This window comes from Panthera pardus, unplaced genomic scaffold, assembly GCF_024362965.1.
Source record: "Panthera pardus isolate Hobbes unplaced genomic scaffold, ASM2436296v1 HiC_scaffold_12, whole genome shotgun sequence".
NCBI classification, from domain to species: domain Eukaryota; kingdom Metazoa; phylum Chordata; class Mammalia; order Carnivora; family Felidae; genus Panthera; species Panthera pardus.
Window position 1 is genome coordinate 33,306,870 of NW_026526677.1, and position 25,847 is coordinate 33,332,716.

Genomic DNA, 25,847 nt, shown 5'->3' on the forward strand with positions numbered 1-25,847 from the left:
TGTATATATAAACACATATATATTTTTAATATACATATTCAGCTTCTAACTTTGAGTGGCGGTTTGGCACCCTTGCTTTTATAAAGTCGGTAGCTATTTTTCATCAGCCATATGATTGTCTTAGGTCAAAAATATTTGGGGTGCCTTTTGGATGGAGAATTAGATAAACCCTAAGTGCCCCAGGACTCTTTCTGGCATTCATTCCAGAAAGAGGGTCATTTTTTTGCCTTGCAATTTGTTCTTTTTAGCTCATTCTGCAATATAATCATCAGCACGAGCTCACTCCAGAGACCAGAAATTATAGTGCTTGATCTCAACTTGCAAGAAAAGATGGTCACCTTTGAGGTATGTCCCTGTGAATTTTACATAATCCTACAAATGGTTTTCAAAAATAATCTGATCTCAATAAGGGATTAGCACCTATAAAACAGGGCTGGTAAACTATGGCCCATGGGCCAGAACTAGTCCAACATCTATTTTTGCCCAAAAATTTTTATTGGAACACAGCTATGTCTATTTGTTTATGTATTATTTATGGTGACTTTATGCTACAATGACAGAGTTGAATAGTTGTGACAGAGACCATATGGCTGACAAAGCCCAAAGTATTTACTATCTAGCCCTAAACAATAAAAGCAGATACGAAGGACCCAATAGAAAACAAACAGGCAAAGGAAATGAATAGGCAATGTACCGAAGAACACACTGGAACATTCAATAAATGCATGAAAAGATGCAGCTGTAATCAGGGGAATTCAAATTTAAAGTACACTGAGATTGCATTTCATATGCATCAGATCTGCAAATATTTAAGTCTTACAACATCAGGTGTTGGTAGGATATAGAGTAATGGGAATTTTTATTCTCTGCTGCCAGAAGCACAAGTAGGTACAATCACGTTTGAAAGCAATTTGACAACATCCGATAATGGTGAGTGCATATAATCCACCCCTAGACACACACACACATGCACACACATATAAAGGAAATGCATATTGGAGAAACTCTTGCAGGTATGAACAAAGGATACAAGAATATTCATGGTAGCGTTGTTAGAAAAAATAGAAATAAGCTTAATATTAACAATAGGATAGATATATACTGAGTACATTCTTTAAACGGAACACTGTATAGTAATAAAAATGAACTCATAATAGCCACATATTTCATAAAGATCACAGGCTGCATGAAAAAAAGCAAGTTGTACAGGAGTACAGAATATTATTTATATTTGCAAAACAATGCTATATGTTATTTAGGGATACACACATAAGAAAAGTATGAAAATGCTGAAAATATTCATGGGAATTAACTACAAAGTTTAGGAAAGTAGCCGACTTCTCAGGTGGAAAAAGATTGGAGAGAGATACAAAGGGAGCTTTGAATACATTTGTAACATTTTGTTTCTGTTTTTCTTTAATATTTATTTTAATGTTTGTTTATTTATTTATTTTGAGAGAGAGAATGTGCAAGCAGGGGAGGGGCAGATAGAGAGGGGTACAGAGGATCTGAGATGGGCCCTGTGCTGACAGCAGACAACCTGATGTGGGGCTTGAACTCACGAAGCAGAATGACCTGAGCCAAAGTCAGATGCTTAACCAACTGAGCCACCCAGGTGCCCCATGTAAGATTTTGTTTCTTAAGCTGATTGCTGTGAACTCTGATTTTTGTTCTTTTTGTAAATTAGAAGTAATTCACACACAAAAAAAATGAAATTCAATCATTATAGCATTATGGGGGAACCCCCACAATCTCCCTGTTTTTATTTCTGTAATGGGGCACCTTCGCCCAGCAGGCAGAGCCTCTGTATACCCTTATACAGTCTCCATATTTGGGCAAAAATCAATCAATCAATCAATCAATCAATCAATCAGTATAATATACAATTCTCATTTTAAAGCAGCAAAAGAAAGTGAAATCTTGGCAAGAAAAATTCTGTCATCTTTCCATGTTGTTATAAAAGAGCAATCTTGGGGCGCCTGGGTGGCTCAGTCAGTTGAGTGTCCTACTTCGGCTCAGGTCATAATCTCACGGTTCGAGAGTTCGAGCCCCGCATCAGGCTCTGTGCTGACAGCTCAGAGCCTGGAGCCTGCTTCGGATTCTGTGTCTCCCAATCTCTCTGCCCCTAACCCACTCTCATTCTGTCTGTCTCTCTCAAAAATAAATAAAAATAAAAAATAAATAAATAAAAGAGCGATCTTAAAAGAATCAACTAAAGAAACCAAATTTACAATTTTGCCTCACTTCACTTGCTCCTGAGAGCTGCTAGAAAATAATGGAAATGATTTAGACAATGGGCACCAATTTAGGGAAGGCTCCAAGGGCATCAGACAAGGACACAGGAGCCCAGGTTGTTCTGTGATGATCTTAGGCAGAGTACAATACCAGAGAGCTTCAGATGTCTTATCTATAAAACCAGAGGGTTGTCCATCTGTCTTTACGTTCTCTTTCAGACCCACAATTAGAGGAAATATGTCATTCCTAAAATCTTGAAGTCAAGGCATGTTTATATTTATTGACTTTCTAGCATATAAATAAATTTATTGTATATTAGTCGCGTGTCCAACTGGGCATTATTTTTTAAAGATAAACTCTCAAATGCAAAGATGATAGCAAGGTTTCATTTTAAACTTCTTAGGTCTGTTATCAATTTATTTCCATTTTCCTTAATTTTACTTAGGTGACATGAATGGTAAACTATAAACTAGTGGCATTTTAAACCCTGTCTGCCTTAAAGTATTCATGAAAAATGTCTCTAATGTAGAGTAAAATAACTTGAAGGCATAGTGGAAAGTAAGAAAGAAGGTGCCCACAAAGCAGAATTTGATGCAAATAATGATTCTATGGGGTCTATTAAGCCACAAAAGTCTACAAGAGAAAGGAATGCTGATAATTACCTGACACCAAAGTTGCTGCTGGCTTCTCAGTGGTAGTCATCTAGCACTCAAATGTTTTCTTGTCTGGAGAAAGTGTCCCGTGTTCAGAAACATCACCTCTTTTGCCCCTTACAAGATTCCTGGGTTTTAGGATTTTACAGTACGTGAGAAAGTCTGAATCGAGATCACCAAAACTTTGTAACGTCGCGGGTTAACCGCTCACATGTAGCCTCCCATACTAACGTGCATATCAACATAGGTATAAAGATCTCAGGTGAAGTGACAGGCTTGTGGGGGTACACTGCTTTAATTCAATACATAGCTAACACCTAACTCTGTCAGATTAAGGGAGGCTTGCCCCCTGCTCTTCAAAATCTTTTTTCCATTTCCACAGCTCCCAAAGTCCTCACCCTTTGGGAACAGTGGAGAGTCATTTGAAACTTAACTGAACGCTGGAGGCAAGTTCTAGTTTTCAGGTCGTCCAATTTAGGAGATCCAGTTTCTGCAGAGGGAAGAAGACGGGTGGGGGAGGGAAAAAAACAGAGTCTACATATTCAGATCCTTCTACCTTCCATTCACGACCTGCCACACACATCTGGCCAAACCAGGGATTTTTGCCTTGAACCACCACCACCACCACCACCACCTTGTCACTCACGCCCGATAAACACGCCCCTCTGGTCCTACTCTTGGCCTGTGGCGGCTCCCCTCCTTGCATAGTAATGAGCTCGAGACCTCCGCGGGCCAATGGCGCTCCGGGAGAAGGGTTAGTTTTGCATGTACCTAAGTGATTTGCATAACCCAGCGGCTGGGGGCTTGGGAACCCGAGCGTGCAACCCTAGAAGGGAAAAGGACGGGAGGAGATTGAGCCGCGGCGGCGAGAGAGCGAGCAGGAGCCTGGGTGTTTGTACGAGAGCCGGGCGGGGGCTGGGGCGAGGGGCCGGCATGGCTGAAGGCTGCGCTCCGCAACCTTGAAGAGCGGCTGCGGCGGGAGGCCGGGGACGGGGCGGCGGGTACGATGGCAGAGCGCGGCCCCCGCAGCTGCGCACGGCCGGGCCGGCTGGCCTGAGCCGCCGGACGAGCGGGGCTGCCTCTGCGCTTCCATGGAGCAGCGGGAAGGGCGAAACTCCGGAGCGCCGCGTCCCTGCGCTGCTGCCGCGGACTGTTGAAGGGGCCCAGCCCGCGCGACCGCCGAGAGGGGAGAGCCCCCGCCCCAGCCCTCAGGCCGGCCGCCCCGGGGCGGCGGGGGGCGTCGGAGGGCAGCGGAGGCGCGCCAAGCGAGCCGCGCCGCGGGAGAGGCCGGCGCAGGAGGCGGCCGCAGCAATGCCGGGCCCGCTGGGGCTACTCTGCTTCCTCGCCCTGGGGCTGCGCGGCTCGGCCGAGCCCAGCGGCGCGGCGCCGCCTCTCTGCGCGGCGCCCTGCAGCTGCGACGGCGACCGTCGGGTGGACTGCTCCGGGAAGGGGCTGACGGCCGTGCCCGAGGGGCTCAGCGCCTTCACCCAAGCGCTGTGAGTGCCGGGGTCCGGGTGCCGGGGAGGGGGGCAGACGGCTGCTGGGGGGGCGGAGCCGGTGGTCAATCCCACCCCACCCACAAGCGTCCCGAGGACTGGGGCGCGGGTCACCTGTGTGTGGGGTGCTGGGCACCCACTCCTGCACGGCGGGCTTTACAAACTGTGCCAGCCCGGGTCCGAGCCGCGAGTAGCTCTTTTTCCCAGACTTTTAGGGCACAGTCACCGTCCCCCCCCCCCCCCCCCCCCAAGTGCATCTGGGGCCAAGCCGGAGGGTGGAATCTGGAAACGCTTGCCCCTGTCAGCCTTTTCAGGAGACCTTCCCTTCTCACGCGGGGCCCCGCTCAGCTGGCGACAGCTTCGCAACAGGCAGGCTGAGGGCGCCTAGAACTTGGCCTGAGTCTGCAGACCTAGGCACGCTTCGTGGGGGAAACACCTGGAGCCTTCAGGGTTCCAGCATGAGGGGAGAAGACACACCTGTGCCAATGTACAGGGCGAATCCCCTTCCAGTTTGGCCTCATCCAGGTAGAGTGACTTGGCACCTCGGTCCAGTTCCGCTCTGGACTCACCGACTAACGCCCAGGGTTCTGGAGCGCGCGGGGGAACCGGGTAAAAACAAGACAGGAGGAGGGGGAGGAAACTGCAGGTTTCTTTTGGTGAAAATACTCTCCTCACCCAACTAGGCCTTTTAAAGAAGGAATGCTGACCTGAAGTACAGGCTGTGAAAGAAAATCAAAGTTCCGGAGCATAGAATCTGCCCAACCAGAATGGAAGGCAGCAGTTTTCTCTTGTACCTTTCTTTTGAGCTGCCTGAGGCTGGGAAGGCCACTCAGATGGTTCTGACTTCTAAAATCCCCACTCCTCAAAGGGGAACCTGAGGCTTTAGACATTCCCTTCAGAAAAGCAGAGGACTCTGAAATAGGTGTTGTAGGTGGTATTGGCAAATACCGCCAATAGAGAAAGAATAGGGTAATTGAATGCAGGGCTTGGTGTGCTCACTGGCTCTTGTGTTGTGTGGCCAGAGTGATTCAATCAAGAGCCGTGAAAGAGCCGTTTGAGAGAGGACGGGATTCTGAGAGGTCCTTGGGTGAAGGGAATTTCCTTTTACCTTACGACCAAGGAAAAGGAACTATGAGAAATAAACAATGTTAAAGGAATAACTGACCCTGTGAAGACATCCTTGCTGTGCAGGCCAAAGCATTGCTGTGTTTCCAGGTGGGTTCAGCTTATTGCTGTCTGCCAGTGGGGTTTTATTGAGGATTGCAGTCTGTTGCCTTAAACCTGTCTCATTCTTTGCCTCTCTTTATTTTTCCTCTTTATTTTTCCTGTGTCACGTGTTCGTTATGTATTTGAAGTCATTTTCCTCCAGTATGGTGGAGTTGAACTTTTCACTGAAAGCAATTAATTTTGCAGTGAAGAGCGGTGTGCCCACAAACAGGTACATTACACCGGCAGGTTTGCGTGGGACCCGGGAGCAGTGAGGGAAAGAAGATTGAGTAGAGGAGATAGGGCTGGTTTTCTTGTTGTTGTTTTTTTTTTTTTTTCCCCTGTTCTCTTGAAACTTAGGGAATTCATGCAGCAGAGATTCCTTACCTGAAACCTCTCAAGCCCCTCTATTCATAGAAAGCCATGTTTTTCCTATTTTGACCAGTAGTAAAGACCTTGTTTAGCAGATTTCCCCAGTTTTGATGGGTAGACTTGTCCCATAAGGAGAGAGACTGTTTTACATTAGTGCCTAAAACCACAAAGAAATGTTACATTTTTAAGAGAGCACGCTGCTGTGTAGAGCATCTTCCTTTAGAACTCACTGGAGGTGGTAAAATGCTCTCTTCTTGACGTGGAGCCTTTACAGAACTTACTGTTCAAGGCATGGGAAACAAAAATCATTGGCACCTGTCCCCCTTAGATCGTCTAAACTAGCACCATCATGGCACTTCCTGAGCTGCTGTGGTGAGCAAATGTGTAACATTTTCCTCTTCCACTTGTGACCTATAGCCAGAGTATACAGATAACTCATTTCATTCCCAGTACTCATCATTTCATCCTCAAAAGTATATATTGTGTGAGTACCCCATTTATAGGGCATTTCAAGGGCAGTGGGTTTGCATTTTGGGAAACCAGCTAGTCCAAGTGAATCTCAAAGGCCATGTTGAGCATGGGCAGGTACTGTCGGTTTGCACACTCCAATTGATTTGCGATCACCTGGGGTCTTTTCCCAAGTATGTCTGATCTGTTGTCCCACTGTAGCTTTAGTGAGCCACACACACCAAGGGATTAGATCCATGGTCCCAAACTTTTGTTTACCTATTCCTAATTTCTGGAGCATGTACACCCATAAAATTACACAGATACAAGTTAAAAAGATGAGAAAGATTGATTAATCAGAGTGATTTTATTTTCTTCTCCTGGCTCAATGGTGTAACATCCTCCCCTCTGCAGGGGAGAATGAATGCATCCCACGTTGGAGACCCTGGGCTGACAAAGAGCAGAGCTTTTATTTTACTTGGCTTGGAGTCCACAGAGCCTGGTACACAGCAGGCACTTAAAAATGTTGCAGTGATTAGAGAGGAACTTAACGCCACACTGAGGGAAGAGTCGGGGCTTGGGATTCAGACATCATTCCCACACAAGATTGCCAAATTCAGCATTCTCAGCATTTAGTCTTTTGTCCAGATTTGAGGAGGCCCCAGAGAGAGGATACCTGCGTCTTCTCCTTCAGGCTCGTTTAAACTTGTTCAGTCCAACAGTGTCTATTTCCTGCTGAAAGCTGCTTTATCCGAGTCTGGGGGCAGAGTCAGACATAATCTCAGTATTGTTGATGGGATTCCTGTGTTCACACTATTTGCTGCACCTGTAGTGATTATTTATGTTTTGCAATAGCAGTTCTCAATCCTGTGTCACAATGCACTGGCTTGTCACAATTCACCCCGAGGTGTTTTGAGGGAAGTAATCTTACTAGTATTAAAATTCCAAAGTTTATTTTATCAGAGGGATTCAAGGCAATTCCTATATTAATGGTAATAGGTCACTCTGAATCACCTACACTCCCAGAATCTAGACTGTGGTGAGAGAGGGATGAAATCACAGAGGTGGTGGGGAGGGGTTTGCATATGTGTGTCCTCTGGTTTATGTGTGGTTACCTTGACGTCTGGAAGCTGCAGACCCAGAGCACAGATTTCCACATCCTAGATTATGTCTGGTGACCAGTTTTAAGACCACACAGGCTGTTTGCGTGGCTTTGATCCCTTGGTTCGTCCTTACCATGCCACTAAATATTATGTGGCCTTGGGCAAGTCATTCTCCCTTCTTTTCTTTTCTTTTTTATTTAGTAACCATTTCCTTACCTGAAAAAATGAAATAATTGGATTCACTAGATTACATCTAAGGCTGCTTGTAGCTCCCAGAAGTTCTAATTTATAATTCTCACCTAATTTTAGGATGGCAAGCTGTCGATAATGTTATGATCCTCTCATAAAAGATCCCAGGAGCAGCAGGATTTTGTTCTATGTGAAGTTGCTCAAGCCTCTTCATTACCACTCACTTGGAGGAGGAGTTCTTTGTGTTTAGAAGTGTGTGTTAGGAAATTTGCCATGGAGACTTGCTGCAGAATGCATGACTGGCTAAGGCGCTTTGCTAGGGTAGAATAGCCTTGCTTGTTTCCTGTGGGTATGGCTTAACACTTGGAAAATAAAATCATTCGGTTTCAGTAATTTGGATACTGTACAAAAAGTTACTCAACGTCCTCACTTCCATATAATTAGTCATAATCTCTCCAACCTTCCCAGTGTGTGTACCCTGTACGTTGGGCAGGTTATCGAGCTTTCTGTACAGAATTCATGGTTACTGGAGAGGCTTTGAAGTGTTTTTAAAAATAACCTGTTGCTTTTTTTTCTGTTGGAAGCATCATCTCAGATTCTTCCTTAAGATGTGCTTTTTTTTTTTTCACTATGTGCTTTTTTTTTTTCACTACATCAAATACGTTTCTTCTTTTAATAGTATCACTTGAAAGTATTTTCTTATGCTTCCTCCGATGTCTACTGTATTCTCAGGCAGGTCAGTCATTAGTGGTAAATATTTGTATCTTTCTTGATGGTAGAGTTTTGATATCCCTCGATACCTGAATTATTTTAATGTTAGTTTGTGTGGTGGGTCTTTCTAGAGATGTATTATTATCTCGTACAATTGAACTTTCTGCTAAATGAGGCCAATGCATGAACATCTTTAAGTATAGATCCTTTATTTTTACAAACTAATGAACTACTGGGTTCTCTTTAAATACAAGAGAAGAAAGAGCATTCTGCTGGGCATATGGAGAGCCATTTCCAGACCTGCCCGCAAATCACACAAGTGACCTTGAGCTGGTGACATGCTTAACCCCTCAGGGCCTTGGTTTCTTCACCTGTAGAACAAGAAAATAAACAACTCTTAACTGCCAAGAGTTTTCTTTCTCTTGAATTTGATTATTATTTTTTATACATTTCTTGCATCCTGTCTGTTAAGGGAAGTAAATGGTCTAAATCATGGAATCTCTCACCCACCCAGGAAGCTTCTGCATTTGTCCCAACTCTCCTGGCGTATTTCCATTGAATGGGGAACTCACTGCCTTCTGGAGGCAACAATGTGCTGGGTGTGGTCTGAACAGTACCTAGGACTTGAACGCTAATTCTCATTGGGAGCCCCTAAAGGTTTTGTAGTAACCACTAATGTTTTATGATTTCTAGCCGAACCAAATGCTAGTGACAGTTATGGTATCAGGCATTTAAAGTCCAGGCACTTGGCTCTCAACATTAGAATTGTAAGGTAACATTTGACAACTTAATCTCTTAGGGAAGATCAAAGTTTTGTACTGGTAGGTGGATCCAGACAAGTTTAGGCATTTTCTTGGCCTCTGTCAGTTATCTCTCAAATTCTTATTTTAGTCATCTTTATAATAGCAAAAGTACTGACAGCCTGCAAGTTTGGAGTTTGGTTTCTGGTCTCCCTGTTTGCACCTATCCCTTCGTTCCCATTTTTCTGATCAGTAAATAGTGGATTTTGGATTAGATGATGGCACAGATCTCTGACTGCTTTGAATTTCTCTGAACCTGTGTCAACTATTAGGCAAGTTCTAGGAATCCTTTAGTGATTCATTGAAAAAATTCAATGTCTGTCTCTCACTTTTTCTCTCACTTTTTCTCTATAAAAAAGATAAATTTCCATAAAAGTACAATGTCTGTTGGTATACCTGGGTTAAAAGTTAAACCCTGCCAGATGTGCCTTTCACTCTGAAAAATGTAACTAATATAACTCAGAGTGTTCTTGATAAGACAGCTTTGCTCTTTTAATTTTTCAAGCTCGATCTCAAGGTTTTGGCTTTAGAAGGGTGTTATCCAGCTTGCCTTTAGCTGTCTTGGTCAGCCTTCAAGCTTTTGACAATGCTAACAACTTTTCACATATATAAAGAATATGGGTAACTCTTTCCTTTTTGCCCCCAACGTTGTTCAGTGAGCTGCAGGGTTTTTTTTAGAGCTTCACTAAGATGATAAAATCCTCTATTTTTAAGTCCTGCCAGGGAAGAATAAAATGCTAGGGCATTTAGCAAGTTAGTACTCTTACCAAATGGCTAATTTGTCTGCTTTTCTAGGCATTTATTTTGTGTTTAAGTACTTGACGGTCACACTGTAGGCCAGGTAGCAGCTCTATGGTCTGAAGCTGGGTGAGTTCTAAACTGAGTTTAGAAATCAGGCTTAGCAAGAGACAGATCGTGATTTTATAGTTCATAGACATTTAATAACCTCAATTTCTAAAGACTTTAGCAAGTTTGTACTCCAGTCCCCCTTTTAAATGGCAAGGTATAATTATGTGGTCGTCTACTCTGGATTTACCCACCCATAGACAAGTATTTGTTGTTAAACAGTGTAGATGCCTGGCACTCTGTTTAGCACGGTCCTTCCAGTGTAATGAAGTCAAAATTCTGAAAGTTTGGAGTGGTTGTTTTCAGTCTCTAAAGCGTGTTTTGATACCATTACATCTCTTAATTGTCAAAAGCACTCGCCCTCGGCACTGAGTCGACAGCAAGATTTGGCATTGGGTGTCTCTTTTTTTAGATGCAGGTGATTGAGGTTCAGGAATGCCCTTCTAAGAGTCCATGTCCAAGAAATGAACGTCTTTGAAAAATATTTTTTTCTGGGGGCGCCTGGGTGGCTCAGTTGATTGAGCGCCCGACTTCAGCTCAGGTCATGATCCATTGGTTTATGAGTTCGAGCCCCACATCGGCTCTGTGCTGACAGCTCAGAGTCTGGAGCCTGCTTCGGATCTTTGTCTCCCTCTCTCTCTGTCCCTAACCCACTTGCATTCTGTCTCTGTCTCTCTTAAAAATAAATAAACGTTAAAAAAAATTAAAAAAAAATATTTTTCTGGTTCTCCTAGCGTTACTGTACTGAAAGACCTTATGGGGAAGGCATCGAACCACCCCTCTGTGGCAACATGTTGGCCCATAACAATGTAAGAATAGCCTTGTAAGGAAATGTAAACCATAGATATTTTGGGAGGCGGCTGGGCCATGTATCCCAGGCTGGTCTGATGTCTGTGCTGGTGAGAAACTTGTGGAGGAAACATATCTAATATATTTCAAGTTATTTAATGACTCTTTACCCTTCATATTTAATTTGTTTTTACATATTCAGAATCAAGACAAGTAAAAGGTTGTGGAAGCCACATTGGCTGGTTTTTTCTTTTCCTCTATTTTGACAATAGAATGTAGCCTTTTATTTATTTTTTTTAGCAAAGTTTTAAATATAAAGTTGACCATTGAAAGAATGAAAATCTTAGTGCACCTTGACAACAAAATATTTTTTGATACTTGAATCAGATTTCAGAAGCCCATATCCAGAAAAATCATGAGTTAGAGTCTTCACAGTCCCATACATTTTTAAGGTTTTATTTGAGGAAAATTTTCCCTAAGAAGAGTGATGTAAATTTGGCTGGGAGATGATACCTTCAGCTTGGAGCTGTACTAGGCAGGGCTAAGGAATGAGTCTCACTTCTCCATTCCCCTCAGGCGGTGAAGTTCATCCAGGCAGTTTCTAGTAGGAACTGAAGACAGTAATTTAGTACAAATGGGTGACATCAATACATCCCTGAAGATCTTGATTGGAACTGTTTTCCCAGGAGGACGGGTAGATGTCCTCATTCTCACTCCTGTCAAGGTTCTTAGGTATAGGGGGTGTGCTTCTAAGTTGGCAGTCCTTTCTCTGAAACTCTAGAGACTGGGTGGTGCTGTTGATTAAATTCTGGGTTTCCCCTATTTTCCTAAGGGAAAATGCTAAGAGGCTCTTGGAGAAACTACATGGATCATAGGAGAAGGGCTCAGCAGATGAGATTTTTCCAGGAGGGAGGAGACCTGTGGTGGCCACTCTGTTCTATGTTGTCCCCCTTCCTGTGTGGTGGAAGCCATATCAGCTGCTTTCCTGTGGGAGAATTCTCCAGAGAAGGAGAACATGAGCTCTTGAATGATTTACACCTTAGGAACTCTGTTTTAAGGTCTACAGACTCTTGGGGCGCCTGGCTGGCTCACTCGGTAGACCGTGCGACTTTTGATCTCAGAGTTGTGAGTTCAAGCCCTACTTTGGGCATAGAATTTACTGTTTAAAAAAAAATCTACTGACTCTTTGGAGTTGGGGGGTGAGAAAAAACGTCAACTAACCTTTAGGTTTCTTACTGTTCTAGAAGACTTTTCAAACACTCTTCTGTTTTAGGCACTAGATCCACCTAGTCTTGGCATATTCCAAAGTGATAACTGCCCTTTAGTTCTCTTCAAACTTTCTTTATCTCACATAAATTGAAGCACAGACAGAATGTGTATACAATATGATCAGAATTAATTAGGAGATTTTAAGTGAATTTAATACACTTCAAATATTTTCGTATCATGTTTTAAAAAAATACACATTATGGGTTTACTGATATTTAGCAGTTTATAATAATCAGTTTTCATCCTTTCTCTGCTACTTCTGGTAGTTCATTTGATTAGTTTATTCAATTTTTATTTAATTATTTACTTTTTAAAATTTTTTTTCATTTCATTCTTTTTTTTTTTCTTTTTTTAAATCTTAGTATTTTCCTATCTTTGTAAGAAAGAAACTTTTCTTGTTGGCCTTCTGTTCTTTCCAAGGTCATTTTAAGTCCATGGTCACTAATCCAGCTCTTTATGTCACTATTCCAGAGTCTTCTTTTTATAGGCCTATCTTTATGAACAGGCCTTCAAAAATGACTTTGTTTTTGAGAGTATGGCACAAGGAATCATGACCTCGAGTTCCCAAATCAGTGTGGGCATGTCATGTAGCCACTTTGAATTGGCTTTTCCATCTGCAAAAAGAGGTAACTTCACTTTATCTTCGAGGGTGACATGTAGGAAACTTCAGCATGACCTGTTTGAGTGAGGGCGAGGACCCGATTTGTTGCCCTTTCTTTTGGGAGTGACTAAGCCATTGCATGTGTGTGTGAATCCTATTTCTCTTGTTCTTTGAATGTATACCAGGTCCACAGGCTGTTGTAGACTTCATAAGTGAGCTATTGTGCTGATGGAAAAAATGTCTACTTATCTGGCTGATCGTTTTCATTCAAAAAACTGTAAAGATCTTGGAGAGAAAGTAGTGTATACACTTTTGTCAAGATCTCCTCTCTTAGGTGGTGCTACTGCCTTTCTAACAAGAAAGCCTAATTTCTGGGGTGAGGGAAGGAGTTACAGTTTCTCCTGAGGAGAGAGCTGGGGGTGGAGGGTGGGAATCGTGTTGGCTCCCCTGGGTCTCTGTGATTCCGACAGCACTGGTCCAGTAGAAAGGTGCTGTCCTAACAGGGAACACAGTTTTTTCTCCTCACAGCCAATAGGCATGTAACCTTAGGCAGTGTCAGTGTGATCTTTAGATTCAAATTTTCTACTTCCAGACTTTGGAACACAGGATTTTCATTAAACCATGCCTAACTCTTTGGGAAGCTTCATGCCAAAGCATGCCTTCTGTAGTTTCTCAGATCATTTTCCATGTTGGGGATAGATGAGATTTACTCAGGATTGACACTTTTACTGCATTCTTTTTTCTTCATATCACGTTCTTTCTAGAAATATTCAGATGATGAGAGAACTTTTTAAGTACTTTGAAAATGGCATTTTATTGGTTATTTGGATACTTGTATATTCCTTTTTACATTTGAGATTAATGCTCGAGTTTTGTAGATAAAGAGAAGCTTATTATCTTAAAAGTAATTTTAGAGCCCATATCCATTCTTTAAGATCTTTTGCATTTCTAAAAAGTTAGATGGCATTCTTGTTAAGCAGCTAAATCATTCTCAGAAACTTTAAAAACTTTTCTAGGTTTTGATTCAGACCTGATCTGAAAATGAATGATAAAGCCAGAGCAGCAGCTAACATACGCAGCGGCGCTCACAACCTATTTAGATTGGCTGAGTGTTCCAAATACAGTTGTGCGTTTTCTACTCGGGATCTCTTTCTTTAAAAAAAAAAAAATGTTTGGGATGTTTTTCCCATTACCATCTTGACATCTGCCTGGTTACACATGAATAGCTTGACCCAGTCCCTCAGCAGGGAGACTACCGTGGCCTTGCTTTCAATAGTCATGTCACTGACAAAGAAAACATATGGAATATTTCATTCCTGGCCTTTGCAAACAGTCTGGGGCTGTGAGGGCATGCAGCAGAAGGCTTCGTACTTCATGGTAGGTTGGCAAGTTTGTGTGCTAACCACAGGCTGTGCTGCTAGCAATCAGATGTGTTTTCCAAAGCCCTGCTACATTCTGTGGAAAAGGAATCTTGTGTTTTGGATAAATCAGTTTCTACTATCAGTTTGAATTAAGTTTGTATGACCTGATTGCATGGTGGGTTTCCGACTTAATCGTATATTTCACCAAAGGAAACTTGTGTAAGTGAGTGTGTGTGTGTGGGTGTGTGTGTGCGTGTATGTGTGTGTGGGCATGCAGGACATTTGGGTGCTGTTCTCCCAGGTTTGATACGTGGTGGTGGGTTTAATGGATACACACATTGGGAATGAGGATGCTTGATTCCCAATAGAACATTCCTTGAGGACTGTCTGCCTCTATGTTTATCTTCTTGTCAGTTCAAGGTCAATTGGTCATTGTCTACTAGCTAAGTACTGCTGTATTGACCTTTATAGGTTTCTCTTGCAAAGTACCAGCCTTCTACTTGGGGACTGTGTTTCAGTTCAGCTAGCATTAGCAACTTTGCTTTGTGGCATCTGAATCTACAATGTGGAGGCTTATCCATGGGGTGGAAGTGTGGTGGGGGGGGGGGGGGGGCAGGAGAGGGCCAAGAATGTGAAGAAGAAGGGTAAATCAGTTGCCTTTTTCAAGTCTTCGGTGTTAAAAGAATTTGCCCTTGGCACAACCTTGGCTGAGGTGGCATTCCAGAAGGGGAAAATACAAAAACAAAACTCTATGACATCCCAGGATGAGAAGATTCATGACTTTGGTGAAGGAGATAATGACATACATTTCATCAGGGTCCTTTCTAACGAAGTTACCCCAGCCTGAAATTCTAGTTTTATTGTCTCCCAGACATGTGGGCTGGTTTTGACAGGAGTTGATTTATGGAAAAGGAAATGAGCTCCTGTATTATCCCAGATATAGCCAAATATTTAAATGTATGTATACATTTTTTTTTCCTGTAACGTATGTATACGTCTTATCTAGAAGCTATTTCTGATGGTTCTTGGTGTCATCACTAAACATTGCTGTAAAACAGTGTGCTGAGAGGAATTATTGCCTCTCACATTTTCTCATAAATATAATTCCCTTTTTAGTTCTTGAGTATCATAGATTTCTTTTAAATTTGTTGGCTCTTGGAAGGTTACATTTTTGAAAGCTTAGATTTTATGGTTCTTCACAAATGAGCCTATTTGAGGTCCTCCACTTCCTTTTAGTGCCTTCACATTTTTATCCTAAAATAACTAGTTTAATCTTGGGTGTTCCATCTTCTTTCTTCTACTGCTTAACTTTCATAGCTTTGAATTCATAAGGAAACTCCCCTCAAATCCCTCAATTCTAAAATGCACCCTTTTTTAGTGTATAGCATTGCCAGTGTTGAAGTGCATCCAGTAATGTGACTACTACCACTGTCCAGATCTAGAACATTTCTATCTCTTTGCCTCCACCCATGCCCTTTGTAGTCCTCCCCTGTCCCCACCCCTAGTCCTTGGCAGCTGGTGAACTGTTTTCTACCTTGGTTCTCTTCTATTGTTTTTCATTTACCAGAATGTCCTAGAAATTGAGTGAAACAGAATGTAGTCGTGTGCCTGGCTTCTTTTACTTACCATAATGCTTTTGAGATTCTACCGTATTGTTACACATGTTATTCTGTGATATTCCTTCTTATTGTTGAGGAGCAGTCCATAATGTGGATGTGCTACAATTGATTTGTCCATTTCCCAGTTGAGGAACACTTGCCTTCCTTTCAGTTTTTGGCAGTTATAAATAAAGCCAATATAATATTCACACAGAGGTTTTGTATGAATGTAGGTTTTCATTTCACTTTTGTAAACACCCAGGAGTGAGATCCTGTGTCATGTGGAAAGTGTAAATAAAATGTTGGTCTGGGTTTTAATGTCTTAGAGCTATAGTGAGGTTTGATATTACTAACTACTTATAGCCTCAATATATTATTAGCATGGTATATATTAGTAATAGCAAAAGCTGTTAAAAACAGATTTTGTTTAAATGGCTATACTTTTTAAAGGAGTGTAATTATTGTTATTATTATTATTTTAAGTAAGCTCTATGCCCAACGTGGGGCTTGAACTCATAACCCTGAGATCAAGAGTGCCACACTCTGCCAACTTAGCCAGCCAGGCACCCCAAAAGAGAATTCTTAGCCCCCTTTTTGGCATCTGACAGTTACTCTGATACCTCCAAGGACTTGTGGAGAAATGCTCCCAATGTGGAGCATTTTGCTTACAGGGACAAAATTTTGAATTTTTAGCGTGTCCATGTCTGGAAACTCTGATTCAAAAAAATGGAAATTTGGTGAGGAATTGCTGGGCTTACTTGTGTATCAGGCATGTTACATGTGTTAACTATAATTTCCACAGTAATCATCCTAGGTCCCTGACATGGTTCACATTTCATAGCTGTGTATCTGGAGACCTGAAAGGGTTCAGTAACTAGCCCAAACGTCCCACAGGTAGCGGGTGGTAGTTTGTGAAGCTCAGGTGTTCTCTGTTTGTACCTCCTGTAGTTTACTTGGGTAGTCGATAGTTTATTAGAAGAGGAGAAGGTACAATGAGAAACAAAATGGTGAGAAGCTGCAGGTTTTTACAGGGAGAGAAAAGATCAGAACCGAACATAAAGTATCCAGCAGAAGCACACAGACATCTACGTGTATGTGCACACGATCGGAGTCTGTGAGTTGATTTAGGAGTAATTTACATTAAACAATCTACTTACTGTGTAAAATTAAGTAATCTTTTATTCACAGCAGAATTTTTTGAAAAGTATGTCAGTCTCTTTACGTTTTGTATTTTGTTTGAAAGCTTTCACATCATTTTCTATGTTAATAGAGTTTTTCTGTGTCAGCAAAGTAAGTATCAGTTGTGTGCATTTTGGCTTGCTTTTTCTTTCTTTTGTGGAATTCACTTAGATGTTATATGAGGATCCATTAACATACTGACTTTACTGCTTCTTACAGAGCAAATTTCTGAATGTGCCTCTTTGAACCAAAACGATGAAGTAAATGAAAAAGCGAAGTGTGCACTATGATGGTTTCCATATAGCTGCTCCCTTTCACTCACTGGAATTTCCTGCCTCTCCTGTTGAAGATGTTTTTATAGGGAAGTCAGCATAAAAGTGCATCACCCATGAGCCTTTTTCCCCCCAAGGCATTTCATTTAGCCAACTTGGTATTAATTTAGTTGGTACTCTTTAGTTGACTTGAACACTGTGTTTGTTGATTGTGTGAGCTGATGTTTATTAAGCTGTTAATATTTTACAGACTCGATGGGCTCCTATTTGGATCTGTGTGCTCTTTTCTTTAGCAGCAGAGCTGTTCATGATTGAATCTGTGGCCACAGTTTTGACTTTGAATGGGGTGACAGCCAGCCCCATGCTGGAAGGTTATTTGGTGGCTCTAAAGGTTTTCTCCTGGAAGCATTTTCCTTTTTCATCTAATTCACATTGCGGTCTTGGTCTTCTTTATGGTCCGTCTTTCTCTACAGATAAACCATCATCATCATCTTGTTATTGACTTACATGCTAATAATAATAAATGTTATTGAGGGCCAGGCATTATGTGAAGTGCTTTACATGTGTTATCTATTTAATACTCTTAATAACCCTCTAAAGCACATGCTGTTATTCTCTCCATTTTAGAGATGAAGAAACCACAGCGGGGAAGGTCACACAGGTAATGAACGAGGTTTTGTAAATGGGGTATGAGATCTTGGTTTTTCAGATCAGCGTTGTTTGGTTGAGTGGGCGAGATGACAGTATTCTTCCCTGTGTCTCCTAGATGTAGGCATTCATCTGTCTTGCATATCGTGGATGTCGTGAGCTGCTCATTTTATAGGTGAGGAATTCGTTCTGGAGAGGTTAGATCTGTTTCGTTCTCTACTTGAAGTGTCCTCGGCCTCTTAAACTGTAGACTTGGACCCTTCCACATCTTAAAGGTCATCTGGTGCGGTGGTGCTAACACTCTTCTGTGCACTATGGGCCCCTCATTAAAGAGGCTAGGACTTTCTTTCCGTGGGGGAGACAAAAGTCCATTTTTCCCAAGGACATTTACATGTTTCTAGACCTGATATCTATTTATTATTTGCTAAACCTTTCAGTTACATAAACTGGGAACACCAGAGTCTTACATTTTTCAGACCTTCCCTCCCTTCTCAGCCCACTTCTTTTAAGACTGGTACAAAACAGTTGATCTGCTTTAAATTCTCCATCAACTGGGCAGAAGTCCAGTTACATTTATTCATATGACTTGCCCAGAACCATTGGTAGCCCTCCAGAGTATGTTAAAAACAAAACAAAGGAGGGGTGCCTGGGTAGGTAGCTCAGTCGGTTAGGCGCTGGACTTCAGCTCAGGTCATGATCTCACGGTTTGTGGGTTCGAGCTTACGTTGGGCTCTGGGCCGACAGCTCGGAGCCTGGAGCTTGCTTCAGATTCTGTGTCTCCCTCTCTCTCTGCACCCCTCCCCCTCAAAATAAACATTAAAAAACAAAACAGAGGAGAATAAAACACATTATCAGAAAAGATGGTCTTTTCTTTGATTATATAAACCTTTAACATTTAAAAAGACTTTTTTTTTTTTTAATTTTTTTTTTAACGTTTATTTATTTTTGAGACAGAGAGAGACAGAGCATGAACGGGGGAGGGTCAGAGAGAGGGAGACACAGAATCTGAAACAGGCTCCAGGCTCTGAGCTGTCAGCACAGAGCCTGACGCAGGGCTTGAACTCATGGACCACAAGATCATGACCTGAGCCGAAGTCAGCCGCTTAACTGACTGAGCCACCCAGGCGCCCCTAAAAAGACTTTTGACTTAAGTTGCTTGTGGCTTAAGCTTGTCAGATGCTAAGATTATCTGTGCTTTTTCCTGTGTTTTGTCCAATCTTTTATGGACCCAGTACTTTGTTGAAATTGTAGGAGATGTTTTGTGGAGGTGAATAAAAAGCTTTCACACAAAGTTCAAAACGATTTTTTGAGAGCTACTAATACTATATTTGTATAATGGTTCATGGAATCAGTAGTCTTTTTTTTTTTTATGTTTATTTATTTTTGAGAGAGTGCAAGTGCGGGGGGAGGCAGAGAGAGAGGGGGACAGAGGATCCAAAGTGGACTCTTGCTCTGACAGCCCTGAGCCTGATGTGGGGCTGAAATTCACAACTCCGCGAGAGCATGACCTGAGCCAAAGTCACACGCTCAACTGACTGAGCCACCCAGGTGCCTGGAATCTGTAGTCTTTCAACTTTAAAGTAATAATTATCGAGGCAATAAGTCAATACTTAAAAAATTAATTTAGCATTTATTAAGTGCTTTATGTGTTAGGAACTGTTTTTGGTGCTGGAGACAGAGTTATCAGAAAGCATCCCCGCCCTCACGTAATTTACCTGGCCTGGGATAGGGTAGGGGTGGTGGCAGACAGTATAAATACAATAAGGAGCACCTGTGTAGCTCAGGTGGTTAAGTATCTGACTTTGCCTCAGGTCATGATCTCTTGGTTCTTGAGTTCAAGCCCCATGTTGGGTTCTGGGAAGACAGCTCAGAGCCTGGGGCCTGCTTCAGATTCTGTATCTCCCTTCCCCTCCCCTCCTCACACCCTCTCTCTCTGTCTCTGTTTCTCTCTCTCTCAAAAATAAACATTAAAAGTTTAAAAAAATACAATAAACATGAGGTCAGGTAATAGGAACTGTGAAGAAAAAGAAAGCAGGGTGAAGGGGTCTCACTAAGCAGTGTAGTCAGAGAAGGTTTGAACGGGGTGATTAAGATAATTACTGATTAAAATAGTACCTATTGGAATATGAACCATCTTAATCAATGGTAAAACAAGATTTAAAAAGTTGCTCCTGGGGCACCTGGGTGGCTCATTTGGTTAAGTGTCCAACTTTGGCTCAGGTCATGATCTCACGGTTTGTGAGTTCGAGCCCCATGTTGGGCTCTGGGCTCTGTGCTGACAGCTCAGAACCTGGAGCCTGCTTCGGATTCTGTGTCCCCGCCCCTCCCCAGCTTCCTCCCTCCCTCTCTCTCTCTCTCTCTCAAAAATAAACATTAATATATATATATATATATAAAGTTTCTCCTTACCCCATAGTGATAATTAAAACATAAAAAGAATAAAATCAACATTCCATAATAACCTGGTATGTCAATGCAGTGGAATAGTACACAGCAATAAAAGATCAAATTATTGATACATGAAACAACATGGATAGATGACGTGGGTATTATACTTAGTGAAAAAGCCAATTTCAGTAGGTTCCATATCCTGTACGATTCCATTTAAAACACTCTAGAAATGATGAAATTATAGAAATGGGGAACAGGTCAGTGGCTGGTAGGGTTAAATAAAGGTGGGAGGACAGCAGTGTGACTTTGGATGGGTAGCAGGAGGGAGTGGTGGAGTAGCAGTGGCAAGGGGATGTCTTCATTTTATTTTGCTTCATTTTACATATAGGTGTAGTTGATCTAGCAAGGAATGGAGGGGAGAACAAAACTTTCCTTGAGAGTATTTTTTTTATTATTATTATTTCATGGCAACACACTATGGGAAGTTCCGCTTCATTTTCCAAGTAGTTTGTGGAACTGAAGGTGTCTTTTCTTCAAGGAATTGAAAATACTCTGCCAGGAGGAATTGGATGTATTAATTCCACCCAGGGCTTTATTTCAGGTAGAGTAATGTGCCCGTGTTTTTGTTGTTGTTGTTGTTGTTGTTTGTTTTTTGTGGTGATGGAGCAGTTTCTTATGATTGTAGTGGTGACTGCATGAATCTGTGCATGTGGTTAAAACATGAGTGCATGTAAAAAGTAGTGAAATCTCAGTAAGGTCTATAGTTAATAGTGCACCAAAAGTAAATATCCTGGTTTAGCTAATGTATTATGGTTATGTGAGGTGTTGCTGTTGGGAAAAACTGGGTCAAGAATGCATAGGAACTCTACTATTTTTGCAAATTTTGGTGAGTCCTAAGTTGTTTAAAAACAACAGATACACTAAATCAGTTTAAGGTCTTGAGAAATCTTTGTCTTGGCCTCACTCCTTAAATAAGATGGGGAGGGGCTCCTGGGTAGCTCAGCTGGTTAATAGGTTAAGCGTCTGACTCTTGATTTGGGCTCAGGTCATGATCTCATGGTTTGTGGGTTGGAGCCCCTGCATTGGGCTCCACGCTGGCAGTGTGGAGGCTGCTTGGGATTCTTTCCCTCTTTCTCTGCCTGTCCCCTGCTCATGTGCTCACTCTCTTGCGCTCTTTCTGTCTCAAAGTAAATAAACTTAAAAAAAGTTTTAAAAAATAATTTAAAAAATAAGATGGGGAAACTGAGTCTCTGAAGTGAGATGATAAACAGATTGCAGAGCCAAAGTCTGAATCTAGACTTTTTAACTTTTCAGGTCAACATTATTTTGCTCCCTTAGAACATAACCGGTTTTAATTGCTTTTAAACAGTTGTTGGGAGATCATGCTTGTGTTCTCTATCTTTCTCCCTCGCTTCCTTCCTCAAGTCCCCTCCACCTGTGTGTGTGTGTGTGTGTGTGTGTGTGTGTGTGAACTCTCTTCTATGTCTTGCAGCCTAGAAAAGTGTAAGATATAAAGTATGCACTGGGTTTATCATTTAAATGATTTTAACCATGTATTTGAATAGAACCCCTATGCCTCTTCTATTATGGAGGCATTTTGTTTCTGAGCACTTGGTATAATCTAAGTAGCATGGGGATGATGTTGGATCTCTGCCTGTGAATTAGTAGCTGAGTGGTGTTTTACTTCTGATGATTCAGTATATTTGCCTTAATTGCTGGATTAACCAATTTCTTGCCTCCCACAAAAAGCACACACATTTGTATAAAGAGAGGGTAAATGAATGAAGTTTTAGGGACTAATTTTTGTGGTATTTAAGCAACAATAGTCTAGATTACCCACAACCTTAATTTCCTTTCATGAGTCCTATAGATGGGCTTTGTCACCATTTACACTTGATTACTTCATTGTTAACCCCAGTGATGTGATTTAGCGTGCTAAGACTTAATTATTCCTTTCTGGCCTAGTGAGAAATTTCCTTCCAATAATTGCCTCCACTGTCCTTTAGCCTCTTAAGCATTTAGTTTGTTTGGAACAACATGGTTGTTCAGAAAGCATTTCCAAGCTCAGCAGTGCCTGGAGCTGTGTCTGGGCCATAATTTATACCTTTGACATAGGGACTGAGACCTCAGTTCTTGGGCAGTGTGACTGGTGGATGCTCTTCATTAGAGCAGTGAGGTGATGCATGTATCTGAAAGTTACAGGAAGAAAAGTTCATGACTGAACAGTACTGAAGAGTTCTCTTGTGGCCTCTCTTTCTCAGTTTAACATTTCCTTATTTTAACTGAACACTTATGCCAACTTCGGAAATAACATTAGGTTCCTAAAAAAAAAACAAAAAAAAAACCAACCCCCCCCCCCCCCCACCACCTATCGTGTTTTAAAGAAGTGTTTTTGTAAGGCAGTCATATGCAGTGATGGTTATAGTGTAGAAGAGGTCACTGGAGAAGGTGTCCCTGTCAACATGAGGATCAGACTTGCTGGATGAAATTGAAATTGATGAAATTTGCCAGGTTTGGCAAAGAGATGTCTTTGTTTTATTTCAGTTAGCTTTTAATATAGGCGTAGTTACATCTAGAACCCTAAAGCAAGGGATGGAGATGAGAGAAAAAATTTTCCGTGAGAGTATTTTTTTATTTCACGGCAACATCACGGGAAGTCCTGTTTCGTTTTCCAAATGGAAGTTTGTGGGATTGAAAGTGTCTGTTTTCTGCAAGGAATTGAAAATATTCTGCCAGGAGGAGTTGAAAGTATTAATTCTACACAGGGCTTTGTTTCAAGTACAGTAATATTCCCGTGTCTCTATAGGCAATTTATAAGGCATAGTTAACATTAGTTTTTGTGGGGAGGGGGGACAGCATAGTTTCAGCGCTTTACTCCTAAGCCCCCTGTCACCCAGCTTCAAAATTCTATCCCTTCCCATGTCCTTAAACAATATTAACTGCTCTGTTTTTCTCAGAGAAGGTCTAGAATAACAATGGTATCATAGGGTAATTGGATATTCTACAATAAAAATACTTACATGCCAGTCTGTTGGAGGTACAGCTACTTCATTAGGCAGTAGAATAATATCACATTCATCACACTAATAAAAATGTTTGGAGCACCTGGGTGGCTCAGTCAGCTAAGTGTCTGACTCTTGGTTTTGGTTCAGGTCATGATCTCCTGGCTTTGTGGGTTTGAGCCCCACATCAGGTTATGTGCTGGCAGCCCGGAGCCTGCTTGGGATTCTCTTTCTGAGGAGAATCTCTCTGCCCTTCCCCCCACTCGTGCTGTCTGTCTCTCAAAATAAGTAAACTTAAAGTGTTTTTATAGGAGGTGTCTTATGTAGCCAGATTCCACCTTTTAGCTGCTGTGCTTTACAGACATTTTTGCCTTAAATGACCAATTTTTAGGAGAAGCATCTCATTTTGTTAACATAAGAACTAAATGAAAGGAATACTTACTAAAGAGAGAGGTAGGTCAGAAAACAGTTGCAATTATTGAAGAATTGGTCAGAAAGCACAGCAGAAACAATTGAAACCCTTCTGTAATGTGTTTCCTATTTTTTAGAGTTTAAAATACTCAGCATAATCCACACATTTGCTATTTGATTTGATTTCTGTAAGTACTATCTCAAGTAACAGAATTTTGCTCATAAACAGTATTTTCAAAATTTCACACAATGACTGAAATAGATTTCGGTTAAACTTTATTCTGATACAATAATAAATTCAATATTATCCTTCTTAAACTCTCAGAGTTGTTTTAAAGATTCAGTATATTTAAGTAGGCATTGAGTATTTTACAGACAGCCAGTTAATATCTGGACAGTGTTCAGAGGATGGATACTACTTTCTCTTGAATGAATATTGGCTCTTGACATAGATTGATTTGTTGTTACCACTTAGTTAGATATTGTCACCTAGGTGAGATTTCCACCCTCCATTTGTGTACTTCCATGGAAAAAGAAGAAAAGCAGCCAAAATTTATCATGGTGGATTTTCTTGGTTTTGTTTGAATTTGAGATATCCATGAGGGCATGAGAAAAGGTGTCTGTTGGTGATCTAGACTGGTGAGAGGAGGTAAGAGGCAGGGAGCTTGCCTGCTTGCCTTCAGGGACCTTGCCCCAGCTGCTGGCTTAAGGAGCCAATTTCTATTGGTCTGTTGCTATTGTCTAAGGAGAAAGGTAGTAAATCTGCCTTGATGTTGTCAAATGCAAATATGTACAGATAGCTTTAACACGTTATTCAGATTTTCATGAAATTAGTGTTTTGTGACCAAAGGATTGGGGTCATGAACAAATGGGTAGCAAAATCATTTTGTTTCCATAACATTCTTTTCAGCTAAAGAACAACTGACACTCTGGATAATTTATTTTAAGTCAGTAAGGATTTTAAATTAGTTATGATTTCATTAAAGCAGGTCTGACTAAAATTGCAACATTTAAAAAAATAACTCTGTATTTAATGATAATAAAGTCTTTGAAAAGAGCATAATGGAAAGAGTGATTGTGCCACACATTTGTTCATGACCCAGATTTTAAGATTTCATGCATAAGTAGTTTTGACTCTCGCGGTGCTCCAGAGAGCAGTGACCATTATCACAGAACCAGAGGGCACGGACCTGGAACCGATGCACGCACTGTATCAATGTGGAGCATTCGTAAGAATTACAGGGTTCACTGAAGTATGTAAAATATAACATCTTTAAACTCTTATTCTCTCTTCCCTTAGCTAAATGAGACCCATTGGTTGTACATAGCTTTTTAAATATGTGATGAAACGTTTAAGGGCGCCTGGGTGGCTCGGTCGGTTGAGCGTCCGACTTCGGCTCAGGTCATGATCTCACGGTCTGTGGGTTCGAGCCCTGCGTCAGGCTCTGTGCTGACAGCAGAGCCTGGAGCCTGCTTCGGATTCTGTGTCTCCCTCTCTCTGCCCCTCCCCCACTTGTGTGCTCTCACAGGTGTGCGCTCTCTCTCAAAAATAAATAAATGTTTAAACGTGATGGCTTAATACACTGTTCAGGAAATGCACATTAGTCAAATATATTGTGAAACCTAATCAGCCATTAATGTAGTAGACATATATTTCCTGATGCCTCATGCTCAGAATTGCTTGTAAGCTCCCTGAGGGTAGTAATCAATTCTCACTCAACATGTTCTTAGCTCTTCCCTTACCTATGTTTGTGCTTTGCGTGAAACTTACTCTTAAATCGTTGAATAGATTGAAGGATATGAAACGATTACTTTTGGAAATAGTTTTTTAACTGGTGACATTTTATTAATAACTTGCTTAGCAAAAGTTGTTACCATGAACATGGAGCGCATGCCTATTATCCTTCCAGCCACGCTACTGTCTTCACTGGGGGAGAAAAGAGGAGGACTCTGCTTCCTGTTCTAACATTGGTCCTACTGTTGGTGTGCCAGGCATTGGGCAAAGAGCTTCATGTTTACATTGTTGCTGGATCATCACATCAACTGTAGGAGAAAGGTACTCTTCCTTCTCATTTTAAGCTGACAACACTGAGGCACAAAATGTTTCAGTAACAGGTCCAAGGTCATATGTTTTATAATCTCTAACCAGGATTGGAACCCAAGTAGTCTCTTCCAGAACCTGTGTCCTCCTCCACTCCACCATGGGGGCTCACAAGCGTCTATGGGGGATCTGCTTTGGTGGAGAAGACAGACCTAAACACAGAATAC

At 41.7% G+C, this 25,847-nt stretch overlaps 1 protein-coding gene across 2 annotated transcripts in view; it reads left to right on the forward strand.

Moving 5' to 3' along the window:
• Positions 1 to 3,583: 3,583 nt before the first annotated feature.
• The window catches only part of LGR4 (leucine rich repeat containing G protein-coupled receptor 4), a 102,304-nt gene continuing 80,040 nt past the window's right edge, over positions 3,584 to 25,847 (forward strand). The window contains exon 1 of one of the 2 annotated variants that reach the window (XM_053899876.1): positions 3,584 to 3,642. In XM_053899876.1, coding sequence (XP_053755851.1) covers positions 3,599 to 3,642 — 44 coding nt within the window. In that variant the 5' untranslated portion in view covers positions 3,584 to 3,598. Of the gene's footprint in view, positions 3,643 to 3,678; positions 4,385 to 25,847 lie in introns of those variants that run through there. The other variant, XM_019456570.2, reaches the window with a different exon arrangement.